Below are 16479 nucleotides of genomic sequence, written 5' to 3'. Positions count from 1 at the left end.
TCGACCTGAGAGCCTCCCGCAGATTTCGTACGATTTGTAGGCCAGGTTGTTTTCTGGAATCTTTCCATTTTCAGCGAAATGCCAACTTTACTTGAAACACAGTGTTTGCCAGTGGGGGTGAGCTTTTCCTACGATTTACAGTACAGAAAAATTTCCATCATGCTGAAAACACCTCCTGTTCTAGGTTTTAATGTTTTCATGGAACTCAGGTCTCAATTGGTCGGTTGGATTTGGTGGTTTTTCTGACAGGACTGAGGTGATGGCAGCTGTAGGGGTAGAACGGTGCCATGTGGGGGAGTGGCCTGTGGCGGGAATACCGTGTGGCCGTCGCCAAGGGGGATTCGTGCGCACTCAGCTGTGCCCCCCTCATGCAATGCACACTCCTAGCTCCCACATCTGCTATGACCTAGTACTGAACAGACTGGATTTTGTTGGTATTTATTTGTGCACCTAATATTTCGTTTTTTTGAATCATTAATCATCACTTATAAGTTCCATATTTTTGGGGCACCTGGGTGGCTCACTCACTTAAGCTTCCACCTTCAGCTCAGGTCATGATCTCGTGGTTCATGGGTTCGAGCCCCACGTTGGGCTCTGTGCTAACAGCTTGGAGTCTGGAGCCTGCTTCAGATTCTGTGTCTCCCTCTCTCTTTCTGCCCCTCCACCACTTGTGCTCTGTCTTTAAAATAAACAAACATTAAAAAAAAATTTTTTTTAAAGAAGTTTCATTCTTTCGTAAGGCTGAAGGTTAACTTAATAGATGTATAATTCCTTCCTAACCTGTGTAGCAGTTGTTTGATGTGGTATGGTGTCCATTTCTTTATGTATTTTTTTTCTATTTTTTTAATGTTTATTTTTTAACAGAGAGAGACAGAGCATGAGATGGGGAGGGGCAGAGGACAGGGAGACACAGAATCCAAAGCAGGCTCCAGGCTTGAGCTGTCAGCACAGAGCCCAAGGTGGGGCTCAGACGAACTGTGAGATCGTGACCTGAGCCAAAGTCAGACGCTCAACTAACTGAGGCATCCAGGTGCCCTTCCTAATTTTTAAGTTATTAATTAATTTATTTATTTAGAGAAAGCATGAACAGGAGAGGGCCAGAGAGAAGAATCCCAAGCAGGTTCTACACTGTCAGCACAGAACCCAATTGGGGCTTGAACTCACGAACCATGACATCATGCCCTGAGCCAGTTGGATGCTTAAATGAATGAATCCCCCAGGCTCTCCTTCCCTAATTTTTTTTTTTTTTTAAAGTTTCTGTATGTTTCTCTGGCTTCATCTCATAAGACCGTTTTTAGTACCCTGTTTATGGTAGATAGTCATTAACAGCTGATGAATGAAGAATGGAAATATCTTGAAGGTCAGACTTGTATTTTTCACTCCTGAATCTTCCATCAGCAATATGGCCTCCGAACACGCGTCCTATCACACCACCTTTCCACAGGTTCTTGCCATCAATTTGGAAGAAGCATGAGCATTTTCAGGAGGGCATCTTCACTAACAAGTTGTCCTGTTTGGTTTTTTATGTGACACCATTAGCAGTGGCAAGGGACCGCTACATCATAATATCGCTATAAGATCATCTCTGGAACGGATACTGTGTGGATCATAAGACAAGCCGTGGGTTTTTTCTTGTCTCAATTACAATCCAGGTAATATTGGGACTGTGTGTGATCTAGAGAAAACTTAGCATTGAATGATTCTAGTCTACTGAGCGTTTTGCGTGGAACATGGATTAAGAATTCCTTCATTGCTGACATATTTGTGGGAAAGAGAATTGTGGAACAGTGTCACTAGGTGCTTGTATAAAACTATCTCTATAGTAATAATGACTTTGTGATTCAGACGTTGCACACAGGTATGGGACGCAGTCACCCTCTCAGCAGACAGGGAGTGGTAACTGGCCTAGTGAACAGCCAGATTAGCCTTGACGGGCACCTGGATATTGACTCAGTTATTCTGATGGAGAAGATCTTGGTTTTCAGCAACATCCTACAGCTTGTTGCACTGTCTCTGAAATGACGTATGCGTGTTCCAGGGAATATTTTTGATAACGTTTATGCTGTTAGTAGCTAAATACCTCTAGCGTTTTCTCAAAGTTAAGTATCTAAAGTCATCATTTCTGAATCGAAAACCAGAAATTCAAAAGTTAAGACAACAGTGTACCAGTAATCTTTAGCAGAAGTACCGAAGGGTTTTTATAGCCTCTTCTTAAATTTGTTTCCTTTATTTTAAGCGGTCTCCCTGTGATTAAGAAAGGATCATATATCTCGTCTCCCCTCCTGCGTTCCTTTGTCTCAAATGGGAGATTCTGACTCGTATTGTGGAGAGTGGGTGTCTCTTTGTCTTGCTCTCTCACCCTCCCCTCTACTTTGAGAATCAAGAACCAAGAATGTTCAGGGGCGCCTGGCTGGCTTAGTTGGTTAAACATCTGACTTCGGCTCAGGTTATGATCTCACGGTTTGTGGGTTCAAGCCGTGCATAGGGCTCTGTGTTGACAGCGTGGAGCCTGCTTCAGATTCTGTGTATCTCTCTCTGCCATGCCTCTCTCTCTCTTAAATAAAAGATTAAAAAAACAAAAAAAAGAACCAAGAATTTCTGTTGGACATCACTATTTGTCCTCTATATCATAAACTATTTGTCCTTTATATCATAAAAGAAAATAAGGCATATTTCCCGTATTTACTTCCCCTGATCCCACCTCCTTAACGCTACAGAAAACATTTTTTTTTTATTTCTCTGATATTTTTATTTATTTTTGAGACAGAGAGAAAGCACCAACTGGGGAGGGGCAGAGAGAGAGAGGAAGAAAGGAACCGAAGCAGGCTGCATGCTGACAGCAGAGAGCCTGATGCGGGGCTCGAACCCACGAACCGTGAGACCATGCCCTGAGCCAAAGTCTGATGCTTAGCCGACTGAGCCACCCAGGCGCCGCTGCGGAGAACAGTTCTGATCCTCCCTGCCCCCTCGCACGCGGCCGTTTTACAGTGTGTGGGAATGAGGAAGGGAAGTGAGAACACCAGCTGCACCCCCTTTGCCTGCGTACCCCGCAGCAGTGGTTGGCACACGTGTTCCGTAAAGCGTCAAGTGGTAAATACTCTGGCGTGTGAGACATGCAGGCTCTGTTGACACAGCTACTCAGGTTTGCTATCATAGTGGGAAAGCAGCACAGCAGTGTGCAAGCGAAAGGGCAGGGCTCTATGCCGATACAACTTTATTTACAAGGGCAGGCGGTGGGCCGCACTTTGCCAGCCTGTGACCTAGGTGAGCAACCCTGCACGCGTGAGATTCTGTTTCTTTAAAATGAAGACACTGATTATACTAGCGTGAGCTTCCTATCCAATAGCATTCTGGTAAAGCTTAAACTAAGTAATAGGGGAGACGTTTTATAAACTGTTAAGCCCTGTGCCATGTACTCAAAATAATTATAGACATCAACGTTTCATTCATTGTTCCGACAGAGTGTTTTGTATTCAGTTGCCTTTTTTTTTTTTAATTTGAGAGAGAGAGAGCAGGGGAGGGTCAGGGAGAGAGGGAGAGAAAGAATCCCAGGCAGGCTCCGTGCTGTCAGTGTGGACCCTGAGCAAGGCTCGCACTCACCAACCGTCAGCCCACATCAAGAGTGGGCTGCCTCGCCGACTGAGCCGCGCAGGCGCCCCTGTATTCACCTGCTTCTCGAGCAAGGTGCACCTGAGGACAGTTCAGCCGTGCATGGAGACTGTCCCACGGGCACACACAGCCCAGTGTCAACCACGCTTCCAGGCACAGGCCGGACGCTGAGAGGTACGTGAAGTGATGGTACAGAGGACATTACCCGCTTAGGGTTTTCTTCAAAGAGGTTTTCCCCTTTAGTTATTTAACAAGAAGTGCTTGAGTTCCCAAACCTCGGGTCATGTCCCTCCTCCGTCCCCAGGGAGGACATCAGTGTGTATGTACCACAAACTTTGACAAGGCCCGGCATATGGATAATGTGACCTGTTTGGCCGTGACTGTGACCATGGTCCCTTTAGAAATGATACAAAACCATCATGGGAAGAACCAGCACAGGTTTTTGTATTTTGTGTTTTTGTGTATCTGCAGAAGATTCTGGAATCACAGAAGGTCATGGTAGTGGTTACCACCTTACAGAATGCTGCCCACGAAGGGGGCAGGAAGGGATCGCTGCAGGAATCTGTAGCAGAGAGCCAGAGAATTCGTGGACAGTAGTATTCAAATGCAGGCGTTTCTACCAGAGCACACTAGATATAAAATATTTCCGCTTTTAATTTGGGGCTGAGGAATGTTTACCGCTGTTACTGGTGTTACTAGAGATTTTGCTAGAATCAGCATGCCTGAATGAATGCGTGGCTTCGGGGAATGATCTGGCTCCTGAGAGCATAAATCAGAGTCAGAGGCACTGCATACAAAGTACCCGAGCTGGAGGCTTATGGCTAGAGAGGAGCGGGTCTATTGCAAATTTAATCAAGCCATTTCATAATAAGCTATACGTTTCCCACAGTCCTGTATCCAATCAGAACAAGCTAACGAGGGAAGAAAATTTGGAGCAAGAATTTTCAGTTCCCCCAAACAGCAGTCATCAACCCTGTGGTAAATTACAACACCGCAGTGTGATGAACCCGATTCCCCTTCTTTTCCTTAAATTGAGCAAAGTCACAAGGGCTCTTAGTTAAGTCCAGTGACACAAGGTATATATTATTAATATCCTTTGATGGAAACTAAGCAGACTTTCATGTCATTGTTGAAATATTCTACTGAGAATATGAAAGATAANTTGGGCAAAAATAGTAAATGAAGGTTATTCAAATGTGCACAAATGTTCATAGCAGTATTATTTATAATAGCCCCAAAATGGAAACACCCCAAATGTCCATCAACTGATATGGAAGGGTATCAAATGGATAGACAAAATGTGATTTATCCATTCAGTGGATATTATTCAGCAGTTAAAATGGAATGGAGTACTGTTATATGCTGTGATGTGGATGGACCTAGAAAAATTATGTTCAGTAGAAGTCAGTCACAAAAGGCCACGCATTGTATGAAATGTTCAGAATGAGAAAAGTAAATTAGTGGTTGCCTGGGTCTGGGGGAAGTGGTGGGTTAGAGTAGAGGATGGGGAGTGGCTAGTAATGGGTGCAAGGGTTCTTTGGGGGGAGGGGGGAGGGGAGGTGATGCAAATGTTCTAGAATTAAGATGCAAATGTTGCTTGTTGTACAGCTCTGCAAATATATGAAAAACCATTGTTTGCTTTACAAGGTGAACTTGTTAACATATATAATGTTTCAAATCTGTATTAAAATGTGGCTAAATAAGCTTATTTCCAAGATCTTCGTGTTTTTTTTTTTTTTTTTTTTTTTCTGTAGTTACTAACATATTCTGGAAATCGGTATCCATCCCCAAAGCAAATGACAAAAATAAGACAAAACAAAAGCAAGATCTGGGACAAGAAGGCACAGAACCATATTTTTGGGGGCCTTCTCACTGCAAATCTCCCTTCTAAAAATTCTATGTATAGGGGCACCCGCGTGGCTCACTCGGTTAAGCATCCACCTTCAGTTCAGGCCATCATCTCATGGTTCAGACGTTTGAGCCCCACATTGGGCTCTCTGCTGTCAGCACAGAGTCCATTTCGCATCCTGTCTCCCTCTCTGTCTGCCCCTCTCCTGCTCACACACTCTCTCTCCCTCTCTCAAAAACAAACATTAAAAAAAAACAGTTTATATAAGCATACACACACACATACAATATACACACACATATGAATATGGGCATGTTAAACACACAAACACATATGAATATGTCTGTAGAATGTAATTACATGGTAATGTGTATGGTGTTCTTTTAAAAATAATGATATGCAAATTATGCAGATCGGTTTTGTTTTACTCTTGATCTGCCTCTGTTTTCTGCAGCTTTCAACACAGGGTCCATTCATCATTTATTGACTTTGATGCCCTTTGAGGGTGTTGCTGGCTGGCCAAAGCCATTGCACACAGTCCGGGGCTGATCAAGCAGTCATCCGCTTTACCAATAAAAACAAGTAAAAAAGACATTAAAAGAAAGACACCTTATAACAAGATGAATGTGTCTTATAATCAAATTCAGGACATGTGTGCTAACCATTTCTCCTTCCTTCCTCTGGCTCTACGCTCAACAGCACGGTGTGGTTTCCCCACATGACTTCTCAGTGTCAGGGGAAACTCAGCGTGCAGAATTCTCGACTAAAGATTCTTCTCTGAGGGACTTCTCAACCATTACCAGACTTTTATTTTTGCATTGAGGGGTGTGTGTGTGTGTGTGTGTGTGTGTGTGTGCGCGCGCGCGCACGTGCATATATTTGTTAGATTAGGTCAACACACTGGGACAACAGTGGCTTGAGACTATTTGACTTTGAAACAGACAGCATAACAGAGCGCCTGGTGGCTCAGTTGGTTAAGTGTCCGACTTTGGCTCAGGTCATGATCTCACAGTTTGTGGGTTCGAGCCCCGCGTCGAACAGCTCAGAGACTGGAGCCTCTTTGGATTCTGTGTCCCCCTCTCCCTCTGCCTCTTCCCTCCTCATTCTTTGTCTGACTCTCAAAAATAAATAAACATTTAAAAAAAGAAAGAAATGGACAGCATAAGAAATACCATCTTTGCATTTCTTTAGTTGTTCTTTTTCAGCACACGGTTGTGCAGAAGCCTCTAGAAGCTTCTCTTACTTGCTCTGTCCATCCCTCTCCATTAGGCACTGGTCTGAAAACAAAGAAACCTCTTGTGAGTAATATTTTATTGTTTTATATGGCACTTCTCATTCTTTGTGGCCTTAAAACCTCATGTCCTAGGATGCCTGGGTGGCTCCATCAGTGAAGTGTCTGACTCCCGATTTCAGCTCAGGGTGTGACCTCACATTTCGTGAGTTCAAACCACACATTGGGCTCTGTGCTGACAGTACCCAGAGCCTGCCTGGGATTTTCTCTCTCCCTCTCTCTGTCTGTCTCTCTCCTGCTCATGCTCTCTCTCTCAAAACAACCAAACAAACTTAAAAAATCTAAAAAAAAAATTAAATAAAAACCTCATGTCTTAAACTCAAGAGCCAGTTTGGAATAAGAGGATTTCTGGCTGTTCTGTTTATTTCTAAGGTGGCTACAGAGAATGCCAGTGTCCAGTTGTTATAATAAAATTGGAATGTCCTGTGTTGCTGGATATTCAGTATCAACTCTAAACTTGGCTTTGCACTTTGATTAAATGGTGAGCCCCAACGTTATTACATTATGCATCCACTGTCATCATAAAAATGAAGGTACACCTTAATTAAAATAATCAACTGGACGTTTTCATTTTTTTAAGGCTTTATTTATTTCTGAGAGAGAGAGCAGGGGAGGGGCGAAGAGAGACACACAGAGAGAGAATCCCAAGTCAGCTCCATACTGTCAGCACAGAGCCAATGTGGGGCTCGAACTCAAGAACCATGAGATCACATCCTGAGCAGAAACCAAGAGCTGGACGCTTATCTGACTGAGCCACCTGGGTGCCACTCTACTGAAAGGTTTTAAACAATTGGAGAGTTTTCCTGATCCTTTCAGTTTCTCATTATAGGGGTAAATGGTCTGTGTACAAAGATTTAAAAAACTCACCAATCAGATCAGTCACCGTAAATAGACATTTAAGAGCGTACCAAAGACACTGATGATACTGGAAGGAAGGAGCCCGCCCTGTTGAAGACTCTGTGCTCATCTTCTTCATGTGGGACGGGTGTCATTGACATGAGCCGTTTCTTCCCTCAGAAGTGGGTGGACGGAGGGCTCACCAACAGCCTTCCCATCCTCCCTGTCGGCCGAACGGTAACCATCTCACCCTTCAGTGGACGACTGGACATCTCTCCTCAGGACAAAGGGCAGCTGGATCTGTACATTAACATCGCGAAACAGGACATAATGGTGAGTACCGTGTTCACTGACATTCGGAGATACTTGCCTAAAAGTTTCCACACGCTTCCAAAGCGCTGGAAGCTCACTGATAACCTCATGTACGCATCGCATGTTCTCAGTAATACGGGATTTTAATAGTTTCCAGTACCTGTCATGCACTTGGACGCGGGTGCACCGATATGTTGTGAGTAGGCAAACCTTTCACTATTCACCTATTTGTGAAAAGTGCTCTGTCTCTTTTCTTCAGGTCAGTAAACTTAGGGGAGGATTTCAGTACAACTGCAAACTAGATCATTTATTGGTGTAAAACAAATGGTGAGAATTGAGTGTGAGAACGTATTGGAGAAAAATTTTAGGACTCAACTGAACAGCTTACATAAAATATCGACTCCCTTAACGTAGTCTAATCGTTCGCAACCCGAGGAGATACTACACTTAGGAGACACTGGCGATGCCTGGACGCATGTTTGATTCCCACGTCTGCCAGGCGCTCCTGGCATCCAGGAGGTGGAGGTCAGGAGTGGTGCCCAGCATCCTCTGATGCGCAGACAGCCCCCACCACAAGCAAGTATCTGGCCCCACACGTCACTAGCACCAAGACCGAGAAACCCGCATCTAGCCTGTGGGTGAAGTGAAGCTTTCAAGTTGGATTTTCTCTTACTGATTTTTTAAGCCACTAATTGCATGTATGGTAAGAAATCTCAGGTGACATGTCTGTGTACTGTAATGTCCTATCGCTCCCATTTGTTTTTCTATTGCAGCTGTCCATGGCAAACTTGATGAGGCTTAACCAAGCCCTTTTCCCACCAGGCAAGAGGAAACTGGAGTCACTGTATCAACATGGCTTTGATGACGCCATTAAGTTTCTACACAAAGAAAATTGGTTTGAATAGAACGCTTCAGCGTTTATAATGCAAAACAGACTTCACAATTTTTTTTCATTTTTGTCCACATGGTTTTTGATGGATGTTTCTAATTAAATCCGTTAAAAAAAAAAACTATCAGGATTCTTGATTACTAGTTTTCATGTCCTTTGAAAGATTTAGAAGGGCCAGCAATGCGGATCAACCATGGAAGGTTGTTGAAACAGAGGACCACCATGAGTGCTTTCTTCCTACACAGAACATGGCTGCACGATTTTGAGGTGAATCATGGGTTTTTCTGTGACTTAGCAGTGTTACCGGGGTGGGAGGAACACAGGTCTGCTTCTCACGGGTGGTCGTGACTGTGCCTGGCGGTCGGTACAGGGTGGATGCGAGATGGGAGCCCAGAAGCCCAGCAGAACTGGACACGAGGTAGGGTTTCTTCATTCTTCAGGAGATGCTTATTCCCCTCCCACCTTCCTCCTTTTACACCCCAGCCTCCCAGCTAACGTGATTTACATCAGGCTGTTTTGAGGCTTTGCTGTTATGAGCCCAAAGCTGTATTAATAATTCTTCCCCTTGGGGCGCCTGGGTGGCTCAGTCGGTTTAGCGTCCGACTTTGGCTCGGGTCATGATCTCACAGTTCTTGGCTTTGAGCCCCGCGTCGGGCTCTGTGTTGATAGCTCAGAACCTGGAGCTGCTTCTGATTCTGTCTCCCCCTCTCTCTGCCCCTCCCCTGCTCACGTTGCCTCTCTCTTTCTCTCTCTCTCAGAAATAAATAAAACATTAACATTTATTTTTTAATAATTCTTCCCCTCTCTCCATTTCTCTGTATCTGTCTCTCTAGCTCTTTCTGCCTATGTCTTGATGTCTCTCTCTCTCCCCTCTATTCCTACAAGGTCATACCTCACCGGATGTTTGGCCATTAGTCCATGGACTGGATCTGTCTACTGTAGGAACTTAGATAATATACTACTAAATATGAAGAACCAAGCCAACCAAGTAGCCTAGTAAATAAGAATCACATCCAAAATAATCATTCATTTATTATTTCAAGCCATGTTCTGGATTCTAGGTCTTCTGTTCTTTGGCTATCCTATCACATTGAGGACTTGTATGTGGGTTTACACTAATTCATGGACATTGTCACAGATCTTAAATCTGTTTTTATGGGGCTCTACTCAGCACAAACTCTTAATTACCAAGAGGCAGTTAGAAACAAACCAGCTTCAATGTATGTTTTAACTGTTATGCATTTCTCTTTTACCATTTTAAACCATTCTTTAAATCAGCTTTATAGCTCTTAAAAGCCCCAAATACACATTTCTTAGCACATAAACACCAATTATGGCTTCTTTTCTTACGAGTTACACAGAGACCTGCTACAGAATGGGGATACTCTTCTTCAGAGTATGGAGTTCTATCTTAGTATGCTGTTTTATAAGTGACATGACAATTTTCAGTTCAGTTTCAAATCTGTTCATTCTCCACATCCCCCCCTTTTCATTTTACGTGAACATCCCATTTGTATGATATTTCAATAAATTCTTTAGGATGCCTCCCGGGAGCAAAGTCTAGTGTGTTAGACTTCTGAGCTGCTGTACCTACCACTTACGTCTGAGGGCATGCTGGTGGGTGTACTTTCCTTGAGGGACACCGCGGGACGCAGTGGAATGTAATCCGTGCATGCCGGGTGCCGCGCCGGGTCCCCGCGTGAGGCAGGTCACAGAGCAGGCTCAGTGCGGGCCAGGATGCACCCTTACGCGTCCCTACTGATGGAAACCAGGCACTCCAAGCAGGCTGTGCAACATGACTGACGTCAGTACGTGGAAGCACTGTGGCCTGGGTGTACGGAAGTCCGGGGAACCTCTCATGGCCAGATCCTGGTGTGTGCGCGGGGTAATTACTGTGACTGTTAGCCTGATAAACCCCCCGTTCCCTGTTGGGGCCAGATTCCTGGTGCCTTTGAATCTGTCATTTAAAATTTCATTAGTCTTTCTGTTCTTTTCAGTAACACTATTTGCTTTGTCACTATGGGAACCCAGTGTTTCCACTGACAATTAGAGAAACTAGATTTGGGTTTGAAGTTAAATAATGTTCTAAAGGAGCAAGCAGTATACTTAAAAAAAAAAAAAAAACTATTACTTTCTGGTTTTACAATATTGGATGTATTGTGTGCATACCAGAAGCTTGCAAAACACAGCCTTGCAGCTCTGGGATTGAATGACAAGTTTCAACAGATAAGGGCACTTAAAACGGGCAGATTTAAGTTATTCTGCTCTTAATTTTCTTCCAATGGTTAAAACAGGTACACATATAATTACTTTCCTTTTTTGTATTTGTAAATATTCATCATAGAAAGTTTCTGGATCTAGTCCATTAATTTTACAGTTGAGGAACCAATAATTAAGGAAGTTCAGGGTTTTCAGGTTTTTTTTGCCTAAGTCATTGCTATGCTATAGCAAAATAAAACTGAAATTGGAAGTAATTATCCACATAACTCAAAGCAGGGAGAAAAGCAATCTGTGCAGATCAGAAAAAGTGGACATATTTTTAAACAACAATAATAATAATTGCTAATGATTAGTAGTAATTGCTGATAATTACTACTAATTATTATTAATTACCATTATTTGCAGATTGACAGTTTTGTTGGGCGAGCTCACCATGTAATTACTCAGCTTGCACTTGATTTTGCCTCTGGTGACACAAGTGAAACACGTCCTTACTCAGGGCTGATACATATATTTATGTATTCCTGACACTTGTCCTCTGAGGATAATGTCTCCTGCACTTGACTGACTCAAGGAGGGGCAAAAATAGAATTCAATCTTTCCCACACCATAGAGAGTGTTTGTGAAGATGCAGACCTTCACTCCTCACAGTAATCACATGTCCAACTAATCTGGAAATAAGGTAAAGTTACTTGGACAAAACATGATGCTTCAGCATACGTATGCACGCAGACACACGTAGGCCTGACATACGGCAGGTCAGGGCACGTACATCCTAACTGCGCAGAGGTGACACATTTACTTACTGAATTCTTCCATTTACTTACCGTGAAGTTTTCCTTTACCTACCGTGTTTACAGATATTCTTTAGGCTGCAATAGTCAAATTCATGTTTGTGGGTGGACCAAGTAAAGGGCAAATCGGTGTACCGTCCACTTCTGAAAAGCCACACAGTAACAGCCCAGGAGCACAGCCTTCTCCTAACGGGTCTCATCAGGGTTGCCGTATGATTTAACAGCTGTGGGCAAGTTCATGGCTGCAGGTGGGTCCCTGGCTCGTAGGCTATGGTCTATAGGCTGAGAGGTTCATGGATTTAGAATTGTGCCCAACCCCATCCTGGAAGGTGCAGGTCAAGTGAGATGCTCTATGTCCAAAGATAGGACATGAGCCATACGAAGATCATAGGGGACATATGTGTGGCTTCCTACCCTCATGGCGCTCACCTGAGCAACTAGGAAATGGATGTGCAGGGAATTCAGGCCACAAGAGCAGTGTGAAAGGGCTGGGATGATTGAGGGGGGCACACGGTCCGTGCCTTTCCTATTGTCACAACGCAAGACATACTAGTATCTATTGCTAGCCAAGGTCACACCTCTGCCATCACCCCACCCAAACCATGACTGACCTGGGATGGGAAGAAGTGCTGTTGGACAGGCCGATGGTGACACGCCTTCAAATCCAGGAGCTGCTTCAGGAAAGGAGAAAATTTGACAGAGGAGTGCTCGATCGCTGGGCTTGGTCACATGGGCAACACTTTGGCAATAGGCACACTTCCCAAAGCCCCCAAACTTCGCCCCTGGCGAGGCTGTGGAGCTGGGAGATGAAGCTGTACTGACCAGTCTAAAGCTGAAGTATATACCAGTGGTGTTAAATCCAAAGGAGTGATCGCCGTCAGTCCCTCCTCAAGGGGTAGGAATCCGTTTCACTTGGCTGTTTCCGATCGCTCCTTCCACTGGCTGAACACGATCATGGCCATGTTACCGTCCACCATGGTGTTGTAGGCCCTTTGGGATGCTATGACAAAACACCACAGGCTAGGGGCTCAGAGACTGCAGGAATTCACTTCTCACACTTCTGGATGCTGCATGCCAAGGTCAAGGCGCTGGCAGATTCAGTCTTCTGGGAACCAGCTTCCTGGATCGCACACAGCCACCTTCTCCCTGTGTCCTCACAAGGTCGACAGGGTGAGGGAGCTCTCTGGGGCCTCTCTTATGCCTGCCCTGCAGTCTGGGCCGTTGGTGGCAGTCTTTCTTTGACTGCATGGCACTGGGAGTATGGAACATTGTGGGTCTTCTTCTGTGTGAGTTCCCTAAGGCTGCCACAACCTGGGTGGGTGAAAACAGCAGGAGCTTGTTTCACAGTTCAGGAGGCAACAGATCCACAGCTCAAGGTGTTGGCCGTGGTGGTTGCTTCTGGAGGCTCTCAAGAAAACTCTGCTCCCTGCTTCTCTCCCACGTCCTGGAGGCTTCCGGCAGGTCTTCCGCATTTCTTGTCTGTGGTCTCATCGCTGCAAAATCTTGTCTTCACCTGGGCTCCTTCCCTGTGCACGTGCCTGTGTCCTCTTGTGTCCCTATAAGGAAGCCAGTCTTTGGACGTAGGGATCACCCCAAATCCAGGATGACGATTCATCTTCACATTTTTTTAAGAGTTTATTTTTAGGTAATCTCTACACCCAGCGTAGGGCTCAAACTCAGAACCCTGAGATCAAGAGTTGCACGCTATGCCAGCCGAGCCAGCCAAGTGCCCCTCATCTTGATATACTTAATGAATTATATCTGGAAAGACCTATTTCCAAATAAGGTCACATTCTGAGGTTCTGAGTGGACAGGACTTTAGGGAATCACTATTCCATCCACTACAGTTATTTGATAGGATTTCCCTGTATCTGATGTTTCCTTGTGGTTGGGAGGGACATCACAGATGTAATGCCTTTTTCTAATTGCATGCTGTTGGCTGGTACATGACTTAATTCTGGTTAAAGTAATGTCTGCCCAGCGTTTTCAACTGTAAGATTATTCTATCCCCCTTTATGATTAACACGTATCTGTGGAGAAACATTTTCAGAATCATGTAAATAGCTGGTTCTTCGTCCAGCTTTCAATTTGTTTATCTCCAGGTGGACTCATGGTTTTCCATTCTATTCAGTGCACTGGTATCTACTATCATGATTAATCCTGATGACTACATTGGCCTTCGTTTGGTCAGCGGGAACCTATTTTGGCTGATGCCTGTGTCCCTTGGACAGATTATCATCATTTTTTGAACCATTCTTTGCTTTCTAGAACAAGATTCTCCAGGCTTATCTTCTACATTCTTTTCCCCAGCTATTGAATCAGCCATTTCTTCAAGTGTGCCTTAATTCCTTACGGTAGAAAATTGTGTTTATATTTATGGTGGAAAAAGGAGTAAAGCCATTTTCCTTTGTATGTTGTGTCTCACAGTGTGCTCATGACCCAACACACATAAATCCTCAATAGTTGAGTAATAAATGACTCTAGGTCTCGAAGAACTATATAGTCAACTAAAAAATACTATAAGAAATAGTCATGAAAAAGTTGGCAGTAATAGAGACGCCTGGGTGGCTCGGTTGGTTGAACATCCAACTCTTGATTTCAGCTCAGGTCATGATCCCAGGGTCGTGGGATCGAGGCCCACGTCGGGCTCTGTGCTGAGCACAGAGCCTGCTTGGGATTCTCTCTCTTCCTCTGCCCCTTTCCCCCCTCTCAAACACTCTCTCTTCCTTTAAAAAAAAAAAAAAAAGCAGTAATATATGGAAATAATACTTTTATACCAGCAGAACTTAAAAAGTAGAGCAGTGCATTCACAATAGCGAACAGACACATAATATCTAAAAACTGCAAATGGGGCACCTGGGTGGCTCACTTGTTTCAGCACCTGACTCAGGTTCATGTCACGATTTCATGGTTCATGAGTTTGAACCCCATGTCAGCTTCTGTATTGAGGGCTCGGAGCCTGGAGCCTGCTTCAGATTCTGTGTCCCCACTGCCCCCCCCCCCNGTGCCCCCCCGTCCCCCCCCCCCCCTCCTTTCCACACTTGTGTGCTCTTGCTTTCCCTCGCTCGCTCTCTCTCTCTCAAAAGTAAGTAAACATTAACAAATTTTTCTTAAATAAAAAACAAATAAAAAATGTGCAAGAAATGTGAAAACCATAGATTTACCTACCTCTGTGATAATGAGATAGACTGTTTCAGAATGGGAAGATCAAATTCTGGGTGGTATCTACTCTCTACACATTAAGACACAAATTTCGTAAATTTCATTCACACTGTCAGTGTTTATGTTTTCAAGATGTGACAAATGGAATGTAAAGTTTGACTGGTCGGAGGGCTGCTCACTGAGTGCCAACAAAGGTTAAGTGATTTTCTTTTTTTTTTTCTTTAATGTTTTTTTTTATTTACTTCTAGGAGAGAGAGAGAGAGCGTGAGCAGGAGAGGGTCAGAGAGAGAGGGAGTCACAGACTGAAACAGGCTCCAGGCTCCGAGCTGGCAGTCAGCACAGAGCCCGACGCGGGGCCCGAACCCACGAACCGCGAGATCATGACCTGAGCGAAAGTCGGACGCTTAACCGACTAAGCCACCCAGGCGCCCCGGTTAAGTGATTTTCTAACCTTAACTTTCTGAATCCCTTCAGAGAATTTTTCCTAATGCCTTCTGTCCATTTTTCCAAGGAGGTGTTAGAGATGTTTGGAAGCCAAACGGAGGTCATTTTTAGGCCAGTTGCTTGTCAAAAGCTGTTGTTGCATGTGAAGGAAGACCAATTCAAAGTACCTTAAGCCAAAGAGGAATACAAGAAGGATGATGGCCACATGTTATGGCAATGACCTTTGTCTGGACAGTCCTGAATAGATCTAGCACACCTGCGTACAGCTGCTTAAATCAAGTCAACAGATATCATCTGTCTTTAGAACAGATTCTCTCTGGATGGGGAGTAAGGTGGCTGCTCTCTGAGCAAAACTCATTCTTTTACCATAGAAGTGGTTACTAGGTATAGGGAGGGATGATGATGATGATGATGATGATGATGATGATGATTTAGGCCTAACAGAAAGTTCAAGAGAAGATTCTGTTGGGGTATGATTGGATCGTGTGCCATCTCTGATCTCCTACGGGCTTGAGATTCCATATTCTGACAGTTTGGCTTGGAGCCCAAATGGAAAGAGAGGAATACTGACATATTTTTATTACTGGCTTTTTATAAAATAGATACTTGCACAGTAGTGTTATTAAAAAGCCAGGATGTATGGTGCATGAGTACTGCAGTCTGTTGAGTTGAACAGAGAAGGCCAGTAAGATAGGAATGGAAAAGTCATTGAATGTGACCCTCTAGGACTATCCATCGGTGAGAGCCCATTTCGTGGAGGGATGGGCTCGTGAAACAAATATTGAGTTGGAGAGTTACAATAGTTGAAACAATGAAGACAAGATTCTAGTCTTTAGTTTTCAAGTGCCACCTTGCAAAAACATTAGTAAGTCCTTGAGTCATGAGCCCTTACATCCCCGGATTTCAAATTGCAGTCCTTAACCCAAGAGTGGGACATCACTTGGGAAATTGTTAGAAATGCAGAAGTTCAGGCTTCATCCTCAGCCTTCCGAGTCAAATCTGCATTTTATCTACATTACCAAGTGATTCATTGAGTTTTGAGAAATAGCGGTCAGAGGCTGGTTCCCACAGC

At 44.2% G+C, this 16479-nt stretch overlaps 1 protein-coding gene across 1 annotated transcript in view; it reads left to right on the top strand.

Moving 5' to 3' along the window:
- Nucleotides 1-8854, top strand: part of PNPLA4 (patatin like domain 4, phospholipase and triacylglycerol lipase) — a 28895-nt gene extending 20041 nt beyond the window's left edge. The window contains exons 5-6 of the mRNA XM_077754721.1: nt 7767-7919; nt 8672-8854. Coding sequence (XP_077610847.1) covers nt 7767-7919; nt 8672-8803 — 285 coding nt within the window. The 3' untranslated portion in view covers nt 8804-8854. The remainder of the gene's footprint in view (nt 1-7766; nt 7920-8671) is intronic.
- Nucleotides 8855-16479: the final 7625 nt, after the last annotated feature.

The sequence above is a fragment of the Crocuta crocuta genome, unplaced genomic scaffold (assembly GCF_008692635.1).
Source record: "Crocuta crocuta isolate KB4526 unplaced genomic scaffold, BGI_CrCroc_1.0 scaffold221, whole genome shotgun sequence".
In the NCBI taxonomy this organism is placed as follows: Eukaryota; Metazoa; Chordata; class Mammalia; order Carnivora; family Hyaenidae; genus Crocuta; species Crocuta crocuta.
Note: the sequence above shows the minus strand (reverse complement) of the source record. Positions and strands in the feature narration are given on the sequence as shown.